Source organism: Antechinus flavipes, chromosome 2 (assembly GCF_016432865.1).
Source record: "Antechinus flavipes isolate AdamAnt ecotype Samford, QLD, Australia chromosome 2, AdamAnt_v2, whole genome shotgun sequence".
NCBI classification, from domain to species: domain Eukaryota; kingdom Metazoa; phylum Chordata; class Mammalia; order Dasyuromorphia; family Dasyuridae; genus Antechinus; species Antechinus flavipes.
The window spans coordinates 300,178,626-300,197,956 of record NC_067399.1 but is presented as its reverse complement, the minus strand read 5'-3'; the positions used below and the strand labels follow the sequence as shown (position 1 = coordinate 300,197,956).

General features: G+C 33.4%; 1 protein-coding gene across 1 annotated transcript in view; it reads right to left on the bottom strand.

The window, feature by feature from the left end:
- Positions 1-19,331, bottom strand: part of PTPN21 (protein tyrosine phosphatase non-receptor type 21) — a 108,396-nt gene that overhangs the window by 17,222 nt on the left and 71,843 nt on the right. The window contains exons 11-13 of the mRNA XM_051977433.1: positions 14,244-14,304; positions 11,644-11,728; positions 5,094-6,538 (exon numbers count right to left, since the gene is read on the bottom strand). Coding sequence (XP_051833393.1) covers positions 5,094-6,538; positions 11,644-11,728; positions 14,244-14,304 — 1,591 coding nt within the window. The remainder of the gene's footprint in view (positions 1-5,093; positions 6,539-11,643; positions 11,729-14,243; positions 14,305-19,331) is intronic.

The window sequence follows — 19,331 nt, the reverse complement described above, 5'->3', positions numbered from 1 at the left end:
ATTAGGTGGATGCCACATACTTCCTAAGCCAAAATCCTGACCCAGCTTCATTCCAGATAAGAAGTTTTGAAATGCACCTTGTTGCTTTGCTATGTTGCAATGAAAGATGAGACTCTAAGCCAACAGCATTCCTCCACAAGAGATAATATCATCAGAATTTCAATACTGTGTGTGTGTGTGTGTGTGTGTGTGTGTGTGTGTGTATCTATCAATCTATCTATGTAGATATATATAAATCATAAATATATCTCACTGAAAGAGATTTGATTTTGGTAAAGATCATATTTAAAATAAATTTGAAAAGAACTCCATGCTGGAAAAAAAAAAAAGTAACCATTAATTCTGTTTATTTTCTTTCTCTGTACTGGAGATACTATTGGGCATTCTGCCTTGTAAAGTCAATCACAGATTTGCCATATGACCAAAATACATTATTTTGCCCTTCCATGCCTCAAGTGCTTCTTCTTTAAAAATGAGAAAATAAAATATGACTGCAAGTTATCATGGGGATAGAGATAATATATTTATATGTGTTTGATTTACTGGAAGAGTGGGGGTGTGGAGCAGGGGGAAAGAAGGTACCAGGTGAGAAGAGGGATAGGAAATAGATAATAGAAAAGAATGCTACTTGAGCATGAATTCTAGTCCAAGTTTTGCCACAAGTTTTGCCTACTATCTTGGCAAAGGCAAATAACCTCGCCTCAACTATGAAACAGGTAGCACTAAGGTCCCTTTTTTGTAACTTTTTATTGATATTTCTTACATAACTATAGTTATCTCAAGTATTCTTCCCCTTCTCCCACCTAGGGAGATATGCTATATGACTAGCAGTAATTTAAGGAGGAAAATAAAAATAGCACAATTGATTGATACTTTTAAAAAGCCCCCAAACACGAACAATTTATAACATTTGTGGAGCTCTTACCTCTCTAAAAGGATGGATTTGGGGAAGTCATTTCATATCTCTTCATTTGAATCCTGTTTGACAATTTTATTACATTCATTTTTTATTTTTTTGGTGTATGGTTGTTTTTTCTATTAACATTGTTGCAGTGACTGTATCTAGTGTTTCCTTGACTTTGCTTATTTCACTCCACGTTGTTCATATAGCTTTTGTCAAGCTTCTCTGCATTCCTCATACACATCATTTCTTATAGCCCAATAATATTCCACTGCATTCATATATCACAATTTGCTTACCCACTCCCTAACTGATGGTCATCTACTTTGTTTTCAATAATTAGCAATTACACATATGCTCTATAAATATTTTGGAGCAGATGGGAACTTTCTTCTTATCAAATGTTTCCTTAGGGATCAAATTCTGCCTTTGGACAAATTCATTTCAGACAAATTCTGACTCTGAGCAATCTCATTTTACCCACCAGTGCCTTTATTTGCAAAAAAGTTGGACCAAATGGTCTCCAAAAGCCTATATAGTTCTAGAGCTATGGTCATAAAAGAGAAATGAGATGTTGGAAGTAAGGAAACAAAAATGATTTCAATGAGTACAGTCTAGTGTTGGGATTCTTAATATATTTTGTATAGAGGGAAACTTTTGGCAGTCTGGTGAACACTAGGAATACTTCTCAGACTCCTGATTTATTTTTTTAATAATGGAAAAAATACTAAATTTCAGGGAGAAGTTAGTGAAAATAATGATGTGATTTTTTTTCCCATTCAACTTCACCTGAAATCTATTCATAAAACACCCCTTTACAAATCTCTGGTCCAGACCATCCAAAGTATATCGGCATGGGAGTAATTCATGAGCATCACAATCAGGAAGGCACAGCTATAAGAATAAAATTAAAATTATTCTATAGAAGCAACATTTTAGAAGAGGATAGTGGGTAGGAATAAGGAAAAAAGTTCAACTCACTGATAATGTGAAATATGACTTGGTTCATAATTCAAAAAGCTGGTAAATTTAAAAGAAGTTCCTCAAAAAAAGAACTCTAGATTAGGAAAAGCATGAGACACTGGAAACAGTGTAACTGTGTGACCCTTAGGCAAATCTCTTTGGGCTCAACTACCTTATGTAAAAAGTGAAAAGATTAGATTCAGTGATCTCCAGGGTCCCTTCCAGCTCTAAACTGATGATCATATAATCTTGTAAAAATCAGCCAGGTGGCAGACTGGATAGAGCATTGAGCCTGGAGTCAGGAAGATCTAAATTAGAATATGGCCTCAGTCAAAGACTGGCTGGGTGTGTGACCCATGGCAAGTCACAACATTTCATTGCCTCAACTTCCTCAACCATAAAATTAGAATAATTATATAAGGTTGCTGTGAGAATCAAATCAGATTATAATTGTAAAGCATTTAACAAAATGCCTGGTGCTATATAAATGGTTAGGGCAATAGAGATAGCACCAGCCATGAAGGAAAATTCATCTTCCTGAGTTGAAATCTAGTCTCACACTTGCTAGCTGTGTGACTCTGGGAAAGTCATTTAACCTTATTTACCTCAGTTTTCTCATCTAAAAAATGAGCTAAAGAAGAAAATAGAAAACAACTCCAGTATCCTTGCCAAGAAAATTCCAAAGGGAATTAAAAAAAAAAAAGTTAAATACAACTAAAACAGATAACAGCAAATAAAAAATGTTTATTCCCTTCTCTTCCTATTCTACCCCTCCCCTACCCCCTGTAAGATTTAGGAGAGCTATACTCTATTTTATCATTAACTAGTAGGTTAATTTTAAGCAAGTTAATCTTAAGCAACTCAGTTTCCTCCTATATAAAATGAAGGAGAAAAATTACTTGACCCTTTACAGTACCAACACTTTGTAGTTCTAAACTATTGTTGAAACATTACAAATGGCTTCATATTGGAAATAAAATGGTTTCGTATAATTTTAAAATTTGAGGCTCCAAATAGAAGGTAAATTATGTCAAAACAGTCAGTCTACTTTCATTAGCACAGAACATATTTTATAAGAATTTCATCGATTTCATGGGGAAGTTATTATGTCTAGATGAAAATTCATAAAAGCTAACATTTATATAATGTTTATTATGTGCCAGGGACTGTGCTAAGTGTTTTATAATTATCATCTCATTTGAACCTCCCAATATCCTTGGGAAGTGCTATTATTATCCCTATTTTACAGATGAGGAATCTGGGGCAATAGAAGTTAAATGATTTGTCCAGGGGTCAGCAAGTATCTCAAAAGATTTGACTTCCTGCCAGGCCCAATCCATCGCTTAAATGTTTTGTTTTAAAAACTGATGTTCAAAAAATAAATAATAAATTAAATTAAATTAAATTAAAATTAAAAAAAAATAAAAACTGATGCTCCAAAAAAAAAAATGTAACTAAGAAATTTCCCTTAAGAAATAAGGTAAAGTTGGATATGTAAGATGTATAGAGAATTGATTCAAATACATATAAAACATGAATCATTCTGCAATTAGATTAATTATGTAAGAAAAAGCTATGTAGGTAATCCTAAGAGAAGAAATGTAAACAGTCAACAACTCTAAGAAAACTATGACCAAATTATATTAGACAATTTTTTTTAAAAAAGTAAACTATCAACAATTCAAAAGAATGCTCCATTTGTAGGCAGTTCTCAAATGAAAAAAAAATGATGAATTATCAATAACTCTGTGGGGAAAACATTCTCCAAATTACTATTAATTAAAGAAGTGCATATTTAAACAGCTCTAAGATTTCAGCACTTCAAGTTGGTAAAGATGATAAAAAGAATAACCGCAATTCTTCAAGAAGCTCTGGGAAGACAAGCACACTAATGAACTATTAGTAGAGATATAAATTGCTCCAACCATTCTGGAAAGCATTTAGGACTATCCCACCAATAGTCACTAAATCATGTATATACCTTTTGATGTAGCTACACCACTACTGGGCTTATACCCTTAAAAAGATCAAAGAAGAAAGAAAAGAAATCATATATACAATAACATAGCAGTAGTTTTTATAGTATCAAAGAAGAGGAAACAAAGGGGTTTCCATCAATTGACAAATGACTGAATAGATTATGTAAATATAATATATTTATAATAAAATATATAAATATAATATAAATTGCACCATAAGAAATAGCAAAAGGAACAGTTTTAGAAAAATCTAGATGGATCTGATGAATTCATGTAGTGTGAAGCAAGCAGAATCAGGAAAAAATTATAAAAATAATTATGATATTGTAAGGGAAAACAACTTTGAAAAATTTGAGAACTCTAATCATTGCCAGACTCCAAAAGACTAATAATACCATCCTAAAAAAAAGTCATCAATTTAAACATTTAGAAAATACATCGAAGGAAGCAGGTATTCCATGTCTTGAAAACCAACTCTTTATCCATTATATGATACTTCCTCTCCCATTCTATTAAAATCAGCAGACATTTTCACATTTAAAAGAATCTGCTTTATCTATATCACCCAGCAAGGGGTGCCAACCTCAAAGAAGGCACTCTGCAAAAGAAATGAGATGCACAAATTTAGAGACCTCTCTGCTCCAAACGTTCACGTGTTTATGCCTGCCCTGTGACAGAGCCTTTGGAGGTCAGACTGTTCCAAGCAGCCACAATCAGACACACTGTCCCTTGACTCCAACCTGGTGATATCATTTTGGTCCTCTTTGAAAACAAAGAACAACCAGCCATAAATTCATCACAGAGCCCCTGACACGCTTTAAATCTCAGCAGCTTATAAGCACTTGCTCGGAGGTGGACCATGAGATATACCAACAGGGCAGTTTTTTGGGGCGGCTCCAAAAAATAACACAGGATAAGATCATGCCATTTTCCTTTTCTTCTCTACAAACTCCATGAACAAAATACTTGAGGGCACTCACTAATGTATCTTCTCTCTTCATCCAATTTATTCTTTCATGAGGCATCAAAAGATAAAGTAGGAGATTCACCAGTTTGTGTCAATTTCCATTCAAAACCAAAACTAGCGTGCTACAAGCAGTGCAGAAATAAGAACAAATGGAAGGGAATTTTTTTAAAAATACAAGAAATACAAAAAGAAAAGATCAAAGGGATTTTTAAAATATATATATTCCTATTTGTTTACAAAAGACTACAAAGAAAAGACTACAAAAGACCATTCTTTGGCTTACCCCTAATGGAGGAAGACCCTCAACAACATTCTTCTTTCCTGAAAGAATGTCCAGCATAGGCCTCTTCTTAAGAGAATCCCTTTTCACTCTGTAACGTCCCGAAGTGGTGAGGTCAGACTCTGACATGGAAGGAGTCAACAACCCTTCTCTTCTCAGAACCTGGGCTTCAGCCATCCCGGGAACTGGACTGATGGCTCTCACTGGCTTCTCCGTCTCTAGGATGAGTGACTTTGGTTCAAGAATATGCAAAGGGTTGGGCCCAGTGGGGGCAGAGCCATAGGGGTACCCGAGCAAAGGTTCGGCAGAGTAGCCTGGGGCCTCATCAGGAGTTGGGAGCGGGCTGCTGGCTTTCCTTTCTTCCTCAAAATCTTCCTCTTCTTCTTCTTCTTCTTCACTGCTATGGATCAGCATGGTGGCATCCGAAAGGGACTTCTTGTGACCATATCTCACACTTTCCTGCTCTTCATTTTCTTGCTTGGTCCTGTCTGTGAACACGGTTGGCTGCGAGCTGGCCGCTAGGACTCGGGGCATGGCCACATCAGCCGCAGAAGCAGACATAGTCCTCTCTTTGAGCCTTATTCCCTCAAAACCGTGGGTCAGCCCCGCGATCTCAATGCTATTCCTCTTCTGTAAGTGAGCGTGCCGGGCCGACGTCAAGGGCTCGCTGACCTCCTGCAGAGAATGGGCCACCGGGAGGCTGTCCTCCTGGAAGGTCTGCACCGAGTGGTGCACCCGCCTCGTGATGAGATCTGGGTTGCTGCTGCTGATGTACAGGTGCCGGGACAGATCCGGGGTGCTGTTGGCTGGTCGTGGGTAAGGGTAAGGAGGAGGCGGTCTATACACCTGGGTTTTCATGATGTTGGGCGCCGGATAATCCTGGGCCTGCAGCTGTACGTTGGTCAGCTCAGGCACACTGACGGCTCCCACCACAGGCCGCCTCTCGGCAGGATAGGGGTAAGGAGACTGACTGTGAAAGCTGTAATTGAGATTGAAGGGGTAGTGCGCCGACTGAGGAGAGGCAAACTGAGCACGCTCTCTGATTTCAGGCTGACTGTAGACCAAGGCATCAGGCCTACTGTAAGCATATGAATTGCCAATGTTGAGATTTCTCAGGGAGTGGCTCTGCCGGTCCGCATGGCCCACTCCACGGTTGAGCTGCCTCATCACGGTTTCGTAGTCTGGCGTGGGGCGGTAGGATGGAGGGATCAGGGCGCTGTGTCTATGAGATGGGACATAGTCAGGTCTCATAACATCACTTCCAGTAATGCTTGGGTTGGAGGACATGGGTGAGGGCTGCAAGAAGGGCTGGGGGTTATTTAAGGAGTTTGTGCTGTGGGCACTGTAGACGCTCCCATTGCGGATCCTTCCATTGTAGTCAAGCGCTCTATCGAGACTTGTCTGAGAATGACAATAATATCCATTCTGGTTGTTCACAAAGAGATTATCTGAAAAGAAAATATTTAAGATTGAGATTCAAGAATCAAAAACACTGTCATAAACTGTAATCATTTCCTTACATTCCCCACCCCCCCCAAAAAAAAGATGCCACTTCTACATATATCACAAATTTGCTGCTAAAATATAGGGCAGTCACTTCAGAAACCACCTTCCTTTTCTGAAATTCATAAAGTTTTGTTTGACTTTAGTAAACATCTTGACTTGACAAGGGGATTGATGGGAATGTATTTTACTCACAGAAGGACTGGCTTTTGGGGTATGAGTGATCCACAAACATCAAAGTAAAAAAATCTAATGACTTGTGGATTTTATTCTAGAACTGTGCTGTTCTTAAGGATAATAGCAGCAATGAATTAGAATAACTAAGGGGTTTCAGTGCTTGTTTTTCCTTGTTATTTCATGTATTCACTAATATGCTTCTTGCTTTCTATGAGATATAAATAAAATCCTCCTTAAACAGACAGGATGTAAAAATTTATTCAAAAATCTATGTAATTACAGTATGGTAGAACCAAAAGAATGCTAGATTTGGAGTCAAGAGAACCTGGGTTTGCATTCTTACTGTAAATTCAAAATTACCAAAGGAAATACCAAAAAAATAAAAATAAAAATAAAAAAAGGATAGCGTCAATTGTTCTGGTACTAAATATGCCCAATTCTCATTAATTCAGACCAATAGGAAGAATTTATTATCTGAACTAAAAGACAAATTTGTAAAATATTCTTAAAGAACAACAAATTTAAACATTTTTGAGCATATACAGTAAGAGGTTAACCAAGTATGTGTAGCCCAGTAGATGTCATGCTTTGAAAAAAAATTGAGATGATCCATAACCAGTATTTAAAAGTCCCAGCTTTTTTGTTGTCAGCCTTTACTTATCCTTTAGTTACACTGTTTGCTTGCAAACTGAGATTTTTAAAGTCCTTAAAAACAGCTTGTGCCCTTAAAAACTCTCCATGAAATTCAAGTGAAGTCTAAATTAATAAGGATTTATTAACATGGATTTATTGCATAATTTAAGCCATGTCAATCTCAATCTAAAAGGAAGGTAGGTAGCATAGTAAATAGAGTGCTGATCCTGGGATCAGAAAGATTTAAGTTTAAAATTGACCTCAGATACTCATTAGACTCTGGGTAAGTCACATAACCTGAGACTGTCTCATCTGTAAAACAAGGATAATAACAGTACCTACCTCCCAGGATTCTTATGAGGATCAAATGAGATAATAACTGTAATGTGCTTAATACAGTGCCTGGCACATAGTTAACACTATGTAAATGTTGTTATTGGTGGTAGTAGTAGTAGTAGTAGTAGAAGCAGGAGGAGAAGCAGTAGTAGTAGCAGTAGCAGTAGCAGCAGCAGCAGCAGCAGCAGCAGCAGCAGCAGCAGCAGCAGCAGTAGTAGTAGTAGTAGTAGTGGTAGTAGTAGTAGTAGTAGTATTTATTCTCACCCAATCAAGAGTCAACTGTCTCTAAAATACAAATACAGATGAAAGAATGTTGGGCAAAAGGCTATCTACAAGAGCAGAGAAAATAAGTGATTTATAGATTAGGTAGACAGATAGATAAACAACATGTATTGCATAAAAGGAAACTATTGGAAGAAAGTACAAAAGATATATAGGAAAGATAGCAATCACATAAGATTCACAAACATTGCCACATGTCTGACAAATGTTCAATGAGTCAAAGTAATAAATTCTAATGATGTGAGTAAACAATATATTTTGAAACCAATTCTTTATCTTCAATACTTAAAAACTAGCCCAATTTTAGAATTTAAATGCATGAACTCAAAGAGAAAATATTGCCTACAGTCTTTTGTAAATTATCTCTGAAAAAAATATTTCTTGAGTCAAGTACAAAAAAGGCATCATCTTTTTGTAATTAGCAGTTTTGATATTTGCAAAAAGGTAAAAAGCAGCAAAAACATGATAACATCCATGCAAATGTATGTATACATATATAGTATCACTTAAGAAGTGTCTGACCTATTGTACATAGGAACACTGGTTTTTAAAAGTATCATGGTCAATAATACCATTTATCTAGCTTTCAAGTTTGCAAAACACTTTGCCTATATTCTCTCATTTGATCCTCATAATAACTCTGTGAAATATTATTATCATTCTTATTTTACAGATAAGGAAACTGAGGCTGGTGGCATTTAATTGTCTTGCCCAAAGATAAACAACTAGTAAAGTGTCTAAAGCAAGATTTGATTTCAGATCTTCCTAATTCCAAGCCCAATGGCCTACTAACTATATTATAAAGTTAAAACAGTAATCACATCCTATAATCTAGGATTTCTTAAACTTTTTTCATCTATAACCCCCTTGTTGCCTGAGAAATTTTTATGTGATGCTGGGTAGATAGGTATATAAAACAGGTATACAAATCAAACATTTACTGATAATAAATCATAAATTCACAAATCCCACATTCAATTACAAGATCCCATATAGAGTCACAAACATAGTTTAAGAAGCTATAATCAAAAATGAATAGGAAGACTACATTTAAAGCAATTAACACCTATATAATGACTATTAACATATACTTTTGAAATGGCAAAGTAAACCATAAAAGATTTAGAAAGTAGCCTAATCAAAATGTGTACATTATTAATAAAACACATCTCATCAAAAGAGTGGAAGAAAATTGGTAGGCATGCTCAGAGTATGATCAATAGGTCAAAAACCTAGAAAAATATTTTTGGAACAAACAACTATTCCTTCACTGAGCAAGGGTAAAGGTTGATAATAGGGATACACCTTAGATTATTTGAATGTAACAGAAAAGTGACTGGCCTTCAAAACAGTGGAATCCAAAAGCTTTTTCATGATCAACACTTGCATGAATACAGCCAACATATTGATCAAGAAGCATCAAAAAAGTGGCTGAATTATGAGAATTTGTTTCTTTAAAAAAAAATGGAGAGGTTAAATAACAAATCAAGACCAATTCAATGCATCGAAAATTACAGAAGGATTATCCTTAAGGAGCCTAGACTTCATGAGCAATACATATTATTTAAGGAAATGGTATAACACCTGTAAAGATATCAAGACAAGCTATAAAAGTTTAATCCCAATCAAATACATAGCAACACATGATATAAGTTAGTGGCTAGAATTATCAATCAGAAGTATGAAAAAAATTAAATAGACTGACAAATGACAAATCCCTATAATAAATATACATTGACCTTAAAATGTCTTTGAGACTTCAAACTATGAACTGTACTGCAACTAAAACATTATCACAGACTGAAGTGTTGCCCCAAATCTGCCAAACATAACATTGATCCATTAAAAACTTAAGAACAATGTTTTGGGTTTTGTTTTTTCAATTGATAGCGCCTTACAAAATACTTAGTCTTCACACTATATTTAATGTAAAGCTTTCAAAATACAGAAACCTAGTGGAAGAAATCAAAATCAAAAGCGAAACGACCTAACACAAAGGTGAAAGATTTGAGGGACAGTATTTGTTATAAGGGAGGGATGAATTTTTTTTCCTTGGAATAGGGGAAGTTTTAAGAGAGAGAAAACTTGTAGTGATACTCAAAAGGAAAAAAGAAAAAGAGGGACACTGTAGATTTTTTTTTAATGCACAGAAGAAAACAAAGTTGAGAAAGATACAAACAAGAAAGTCAGCTTTGAAATTTTTTGTAAAAATGAAATCTGTATTAAGAGATTCACGATAAAGTTGAATAGTTGAATAGGTTGATCCTTTTTTGTCCTATGTATTCAGGATGTTCAAATTTTTGATGTTTGTCACTTAATGTTTTGTTTTGTTATCTTGAATAACAAATAAAAAATAAGAATAACAAAATGATCACACAGGAAAAGATATCATCTTCATTCTGGCTACTAGTTGCATTGAGGATGCATTTGATAAGCATACATGGAAGATGAGCTTATAGTCTAATATTTCTATTCATTTACAAAAAGCCAATTACCCATCTATACAGTTATCCACAAAACATTAAATATAAAAGGATAAGACCAAGAGAGTGACTTGTTTTAAAGACATTGTCATCTAAACTCCATTTATAAAGATGAAAAGAGTGATTTTTCTCCAATATACAACTGATATTTACACATCACTTAACAGAAAACATTTTCATTTGTGATATTAAAAAATTTGATCCTTACAACAACACTGTGATTGGTTGCTTGGTTGAGGCTGAAAAACATCAAAGTATGGATCAATTCTTTGCTGCTTGTGCTAATTTTGGCCTATAATTAGCACCAAGAAAACAGGTCCTCCATCAGCCAGCACCACACTATCCATATGTGGAACAAACAGTTACAGTAACTGGTGAAGTTCTGAATGCTGGGAATAAGTTCACTCACCTTGGCAGTATACTTTCCAGGGATGTCCACATTGATAATGAGATTAACACACACATTCCTGGTGACAAAGCTTTTAAAATGTTGAGGCCTAAACTTGAAAGCAAATCTAGCTTAAGGGTGGTTCTCTTTCCATAAAATCAAATTTCCTCTTTATTGTATGTAATTTGTTTAATTTACAGATTAATAAACTGGATTGGATGCCTTTCAAAAGTGATTCTTAAAATCATAGCATTTTAGAGCTAGGAGGAGAGTTGGAGGTCATTTTGTTCAGCTCTGCCCTCCCCCTCATTTTCAAGAGGAGGAATCCAAGGCTCAGAAAATTAAAGTAACTTAAAGGTCATAAAGGTGATAAGTAGCAAAGCAAACACAAAGATTGACTCCAAATCCTACATTTTTTCTCCTGCACTATGATGCCACTATAATTATCATGATCAAGTTCTTTATACTGTGTTAAAATGAGAGGGATGAAAGGGTAGAGGGAGATGAAAGACATATTTCAATATATGTTTCATATTGTACTATGTTCCTATGAGTTTCCAACAAATTAACTTTGTATGGTTTAGGCAGGATAGGGAGAAGAGAACTTTTGAGTATAATTCCTTTAGTTATCCAATTTGGAGATGTTTATCACCACAGTGGCCAAAAAGAGCCTTGATTGATAGTTATCGAAGTCTTTTTATTCTTACTGATATTTATTAAATGAGGCCTCTTGGAAATAATGGAGACTTACCTTGGGAAGAAGTATATGGTTCTGTATAATGTCCATTGTAATGTAACTGAGGCGGTGGAGGCATCACATATGGTTGTGGCTTAGGCTAAGAAATGAAATTTTACAAAACAAAACATAATATTAAATCCTCCATGTTTTACTAAGTGATTTTTTTAACTGACTGAAATTTCTACTCACGAACTACATATTTCCCTATGTTTTTAACTTAGAAATATTAAAGGAGCTGTTTATTTTTTTCTGGCTATATATGTACATTCATTTTTTTAAATGCAAAAATCAGAACAAAAAGGACAAACTATAAAGAAAAAAGTGTATTGATTACACTTACACAATACAACATGAATTGATTTACATTTGGTCACCATCTTTTTCTCTCTGGCTATAGATGGTGTTTTCCATCCAAAGTTTGTTGGGATTGCCTTGGATCACTGAACCAGTGAAAAGAACCAAGTCTTTCACAATTGATCAAGGTACAACCTTGCTGTTACTGTACAGAATGTATTGCTAGTTCTACTTGTTTCATTGAGCATCAATTCATGTAAACCCTCCCAGTCTTTTCTAAAATCAGCCTGTTCATCATTTTTTATAAAACAATGAAATTCCATTACTTTCATATACCATAACTTATTCAGCTATTCTTCAACTGATGGGCATCTACTCATTTTCCAATTTTTTGCCACCACAGAAAGAGCTGCTACAAACATTTTGGCACTTGTGGGTTCTTTTTCCTTCTTTATGATTTCCTTGGGATACAGATACAATAATGGGACTGCTAGATCAAATAGTATGTACAGTTTTATAGCCCTTGGGCACAGTTCCAAATTCTCCAGAATGATGGGATCATTTCACAGTTCCACCAATAATTAATTAGTGTACCAGTTTTCCCAAATCCCTTCCAAATTTTACAATTATCTTTCCTGTCATCTTAGCCAATCTGAAAGGCTAATTAGTACCTTAAAGTTGTTTTAATTTGGATTCTTCTAATCAATAGTAATTTAGAGCATTTTTATATAAACTATAGATATCTTCTATTTCTTCATCAGAAAATTATTTGTTCATATCCTTTGACCATTTCTCAATAGGTATTATATTCTCATAAATTTATGAATTTTATATATTATAAACATATAAATCTTATAAATTTGATACTGTTCTTTCTATAATTTAGAAATGAGGCCTTTATCAGAAACATTGGCTGTAAAAAAATTTCCCCAGCTTTGTACTTCCCTTTTAATCTTGTTTGTGTTGGTTTTGTTTGTACAAAACCTTTTTTAATTTAATGCAATCAAAGTCGTCTATTTTTGCATTTCATAATGTTATCTAATTCTTCTTCGGCTATAAATTCCTCCCTTCTCCAAAGGTCTGATGTTGCTTTGCTCTCTTAATTTGATAATCCTTTATGCCCAAATCAGGTACTCATTTTGACTTTATTTCGGCATGGGGTGTAAGATGCAAATCTTATGCAGTGACATTATTATACTATTATTATGAGTGACATTATTATATTATATGTTATATATATTATAACATTGTTATTATATTATTGAAATTATTATATTATTAATATATGACATAATAAATAATTACATATAACATAATAAATAAATAATAAATTAATATATGACATGATAATATTATAATATTATTAATATATGACATTATTTTCCAGGCTGTTTTATTTTTGTAAACACCTGAAAAAAAACAAGAGATAGACCTTTTCATAAACCAATAGTGAATCTTTCACTGTTGACTATATTCCCCAAGCTAACTTCTAATTGAAAATGTTGTTGCATAGCATTATAAAATAAACTACATTTGATTTAGTTTGGGATTATATGATTGGCCCAGGAGTTGTTCATTTGTTTTTTAAATTCATGGTTATTCACAATACTATATGATTATCAGTTCTGATGGATGTGGCCATCTTCAACAATGAGATGAACCAAATCAGTTCCAATAGAGCAGTAATGAATTGAACCAGCTACAACCAGAGAAAGAACTCTGGGAGATGACTATGAACCACTACATAGAATTTCCAGTCCTTCTATTTTTGTCTGCCTACATTTTTGATTTCCTTCACAGGCTAATTATACACTATTTCAAAGTTCAATTCTTTTTGTACAGCAAAATAACTGTTTGGAAATGTATACATATATTGTATTTAATTTATACTTTAACATATTTAACATGTATTAGTCAACCTGCCCTATGGGGGAAGGGATGGGGAGAAAGAAGGGGAAAAATTGGAATAAAAGATTTGGCAATTGTTAATGCTGTAAAATTACCCATGTATTTAACTTGTAAATAAAAAGCTATAATAAAAATAAATAAATAAATTCATGGTTGTTCAAATACAATTTAGGTGTTAAATGACCTTTCAATCACATATTTTCTAGAGAGCTCTAGTTACTTCTTAGCCAAAACCTTTACTATTTAAAACTCTATTCATTAGTGCTAACTAATAAGTCAAAAGAATAATATCTGATGAATAGTAATAAAGAAAAGATATATTCATTTCACTGAGGAAGCAGACTTTTAAAATCTGACAACAATAAAATTTTTTTTTAAAACTCCAACTGAAAATAACTTCATCTCCTTACCAAAGACATCCTTGTTGAAGATCTTCTCCTAACAGGATTCACTGTAAGAGTCTGAGTTTGCCTAGAATTTAAAAAAACAAAACAAACCTTTTTAAGAAGAAATGAAGATAGAGAACTAGGATAAGACAAAGAATAACTAATGATTAGTAATAAATGTATCTATCTTAACTGTATCTAGGCATTTTTATTTGTTTAAATATAATATTAACTCTATATGATTTTAAAAAGTGAATATTTAAAATGAAAATTATTTAAAATGAATAGTAATAATTTACTGTATTTAATACTATATACTATGTACTATACTTTACTATATTTACTATCTTCAAAGTGAACACTAGTAAAAGTCATCATGCTTAACTATTTTTAAAATAGTATTTTTCTTTTTGTAACTAATAGCTTTTTATTTTCAAAATATATGCAAATGTAGTTTACAACATTCACCCTTGCAAAATTTTGTGTTTGAGTAGATGCCCATTAGGTGGGGAATAGCTGAATAAGTGTATGAAGGTATTGGAATATTATTGTTCTATAAGAAATGAACAGGCTGATTTCAGAAAAGTCTGGAAAGATCTACATGAACTGATATTGAGTGAAACAAGCAGAACCAAGAGAACATCATATACTTGAATCTTCTCAAAAATGCAATTTAAAGGCAATTCCAATAGATTTAAGATGGGGAATGCCAGTCACATTCAGAGAGATAACTAAAGAGCCTGAACATGGATTGAAGCACCGTATTTTTCACTTTTTCTTGCTTTTTTTCCTTCTTGTGATTTTTTTTTCCTTTCAAAATGACTTATCTTGAACAATATAATATGACAAATATGGAATTTTTTTTTAAAGAATTGCACATATTTAACCTCTATCAGATTACTTGCTGTTTTGGGAAGGAAGGAGGTAAAGGAATGAGGGAGAAAAATTTGAAACACAAAATCTTACACAAATGAATAATGAAAACTATCTTTATATGTATTTGGAAAAACAAAACATGATTGAAAATTATTTTTAAAGAATCAGTTTTTGTTTCTTTATTCTCACAATCTCAAATATCAAAGGATTAGAACATGTATAGTTTTATTAGAAAATGTGATGACAGCTGATTTCTATGAAAATCAGGTTAGATTTTTTAAGATTTAAAAAAATTATTAGACTTGTGATTTCCACAATATAGGGAACTCTCAGCTGAGAAAACTTATCGATGTGGACAGAAATCTTCTCAGAAATGTCAAATCTCACAGTGTTGCCTAGGGAACTGAATTTTAAGTGACTAGCCCAAAGTTACAGTCAGAGGTAGGCCTAGAACCTGAGTCTTTCTAGCTTCCAGTTCTTCACTCTAGTCATTATGCAACACTGCCATTCTATAGGTATAATTAAAAGCATTTTAAAAAAGTATTGCCCTATGTTTCATTTTGGTTTGGTTTTGTTTTGAGCTCAAAATGGTAATTTTTTTTTGTTTTTTATTGTTTCGTTGTTATTATTACATTTTTATTTGTCAAACATTAATCTAGCATGGAAGAATCTTAAAACATTTAAATGCTAACAAATACATAAATTGACCATATGCTATTTTCATTTGTCTGTCTGCTAACCAAAAGTCTATTCATTTCCTGCTCTATTTTTAAATTTAAAATTTTATTTTCTCCCATTACTTATAAAACAATTTTTAAACATTTGTTTTTTAAAAGTCTGAGTTCCAAATTCTCTCCCTCCATCCATTCCTCCTCATTCAGAAGACAGGCAATTTGATATGTTATATATGTGCAATCAGTATGGCATATTTTTCTTTAAGAAATCAGGAACAAAAATTCATTATTCTTGACTTCGATGACATTTTGTTTAGCCCTACCAAATCATTTTTTTAAACTCCCATCTTTGTTTGCTCCCATATGTTCCTGCCTCACAAGACTCAATAAGAAAGGCATTATTGTTGTTGTTTATAAAAATATTAGGTGGTTTTCTAGAGAATATTACTAGAATAGTCAAATTGCAAAAACAAAAGATGATTAATTATCAAATATGTTCCTTAAACATAAATTTTTTCTCATAATTTAATGCTGTCCTCAGAAATCAAACCAAACAAGGTCAAAATAAGTTAGCCTATTTTGAATAGTGCATTTAAAATGAAAGAAAATCAAGGCTTATTAAGAACATAAATATAGTAAATGACAGCTATCAGGGTTACTAGTTCAGAATAGTGAAGTTAAATATCTCAAAATCTGACAGCATCCATCTCTCTTCAAGTTTATTTTAGAAGAATAGGCAATCTAATCTAAGCAGCATTTATTTCTTGGATTATTGTACCCAAGCATTCAAAGCATTCCACGACTGTCCTCCAACCTACCTCCCTCGCTTTTACTCTTCTTTCTTGGTATATTAAATATTGTAGCCAAACTGAAATATTCTCCATTCCTATGGCCTCTGCCATATGCATTCTCTATGCCTCGAATGGATTATCCCCACTAACAATGCATTGAACTCCTTCCCTTAAAGACCTAACATAGATGCTACCATATGAGGTTTTGTCACCATGACACTCTAGCTCCAATTTCATGGATCTAGGTTTCTCATAGTACTTTGGAATTATTTTTGTACTTCTTTCACTATTCCTTGTGTCAATTATCTCTATGCTTGCATTTTTCCCTCAATAAACAATAATATCCTTAGTACCTAACATGGTTCCTTGCTTTCAGTAAGCATTTAATAAATGTTCATTAAACAACACCCACTAAAGTTAGTGTTAGAGAACTTTTAATATCTTTATTTTAACAATAATTTGTTTTAACAAATTTGAAAATGTTTTGTAAACTTAGATTACTATACCCTCAGAAGGAATTATCATCCTCATTAATATAATGAGGACAAATTAAAGTTACAAAGTATAAATGGAATTGGTTCTTTTTAAAAGTTGACTAGATTATTTACCTGATTTTTAAGGAATAAGCTGTTATTCTGATCTACATTATTTTAGTCCACAAAAGTTGGCCTAGGATAATATATAGAGTCCTAATTTTTTTTTCATTATTTAACTGGATATTAACATTTAGAGCTATGAGCATAGAATCTAGATCTGGAAGAACTCAGAAGTTATCTAGTTCAAGCCATTAATAAATGAGACCCAAGAAGATACTTAAAGTGATAGAATTAGAAAAGGAAAACCATCAGGAACGTTATGGTCCAACTTTCCCATTTTTATCAATGAGGACATTATGGCCCAAAGAGTTTAAGTAATTTGTCCAACATGACATGGACCCCCTATAAATAACAGTAAATAACAGAGGTTTGAATTCAAAAGCTCCTTTCCAACCTGAAAGCACTGCCTTTTGTTGTTTGAAAATATTTTCCTTCCATTAATTGAGATCAGTCTTTGTAAAATGGTGTTCTATGCTCTACATTGGTTCAGTTAAAGGTTTACTTCCAACCCCAGACACTGAGGTTGCCAGAGAGTTGTGAATGAGGTAGAAAGATATTGTTGAAAGAAACCTGCCAACAAACTCCCAGAGTACATCATCGCTGCTGTTGTAGCCCAATCTGGGACGGAAATGAAACTCTGGGTATCCTAAATACAAAACTCATAGACACCAAACTCAAGTATCAGCACCCACACAATGTCTATTTTGGCATCCCAATTTCATAGCACCCTTTATAAAAGCTTCCTACACCCACCCCTAAATCCCATTTCTGTGTAATTTTTTTAGAGATATTTTTCCCTGGCTAAAAAAAAAAAAAAAAAAAAAAAACTAACTTGAAGAAACCTCTCTAATCATTTCTAATAATTTAAGTATTTTTCCCTTCCATTATCATAGTTAGAATTTACTTTTGAATCAGATATTATAATTCTGTATATAGGGAAACAATTAGTTTATTTATTTTTTTAAACAATCAGTTTAACAGGCAAATACGTTTTGAGAATTTTATAAGGAATTTACCAAGACTGAAAAATCACATGGAGTCCTTAAAGGTATCTAGTGATTTTGAATGTATCAGGACAGAACAAACAGGAAATGCTCTGGATCTCAGAGCATAAGAAAAAGATGGAAAACATTTCTCACTGAAGTTTATGTTTCTTTTGTTTGTTTGTTTTACAGAACCTATGATTTCATCAATATTCCCAGGGAGAAAGTAATGAAACATCCTTTATAAATGCAAAGTAATACTTTCCTCAGTAACTTAAGTTCTTAAGATTTGCTTGGAGCCCAAAGGGGTTAAATAACAAATTTTCCCGTGTTGCCCAGCCAAGAAATGTCAGAGGCTAAACCTAAACGTGAAGCCAGCTCTCTATCTCACTATGCTATCTCTCATATGAATTAAAAACAGGTACCCTTTCATTTGACCTTCTTTTGAGTATAACTAACAGTCTTAAAGGGAAAAGGGAAAAAATGTCTAATGAAAGATGGGCAATTCAGTGCTTCTAAATGAAAGGAAAAAAGCAGTAATGCCAGAGAAGTTAAAACCAATAAAAAATAGTATAGAAAATCACATCACAGACAACGTATCCCTATTTCCTTAATATCCATTACCTCATTTGATTTTATAACAACCCAAAAGAGGATATTTATCAGTTCTATTTTACATATCTTTAAAAATGGGATTTCAAAAATTTAAATCATTAATCTAATTCTGGTATGGTTAAAGAACAGACTTATTGGTTGCTAAAATGCCTCTTTGTTGTTAAAAAAAAGAAAAAAATAAAGCTATTTACTTTTTTACTATTAAAATCCTAAAAGCCATCAGGTCATTTTTTGATTAATTAGAAAGGGGCCCTAATTCTCTATGGCAAGAAAAAAAAATTCTATATAGCTCCTTTTTGTAAAGTAAATTGATTATCAGGTTAAAATATTGCCCAATAACACAACTGAAATGAGATCCAAATTTGGACTCCTATTCATTCCTATATAATTATGTTTACCCATCTGCAACCACTCATCTTCAAAAAAGAGGAACAGAACTTGAACATATTTTTTTATTGATTCAGGCTACACCCAGACAGGGAAACTCTCTCTACCAAAGTAGGTCATTACCTTCCCTGCAATTTACAGTCCTGAAGAGCTGCCTAGACCACTAAGAAGTTAAACAACTTGCCCGGGA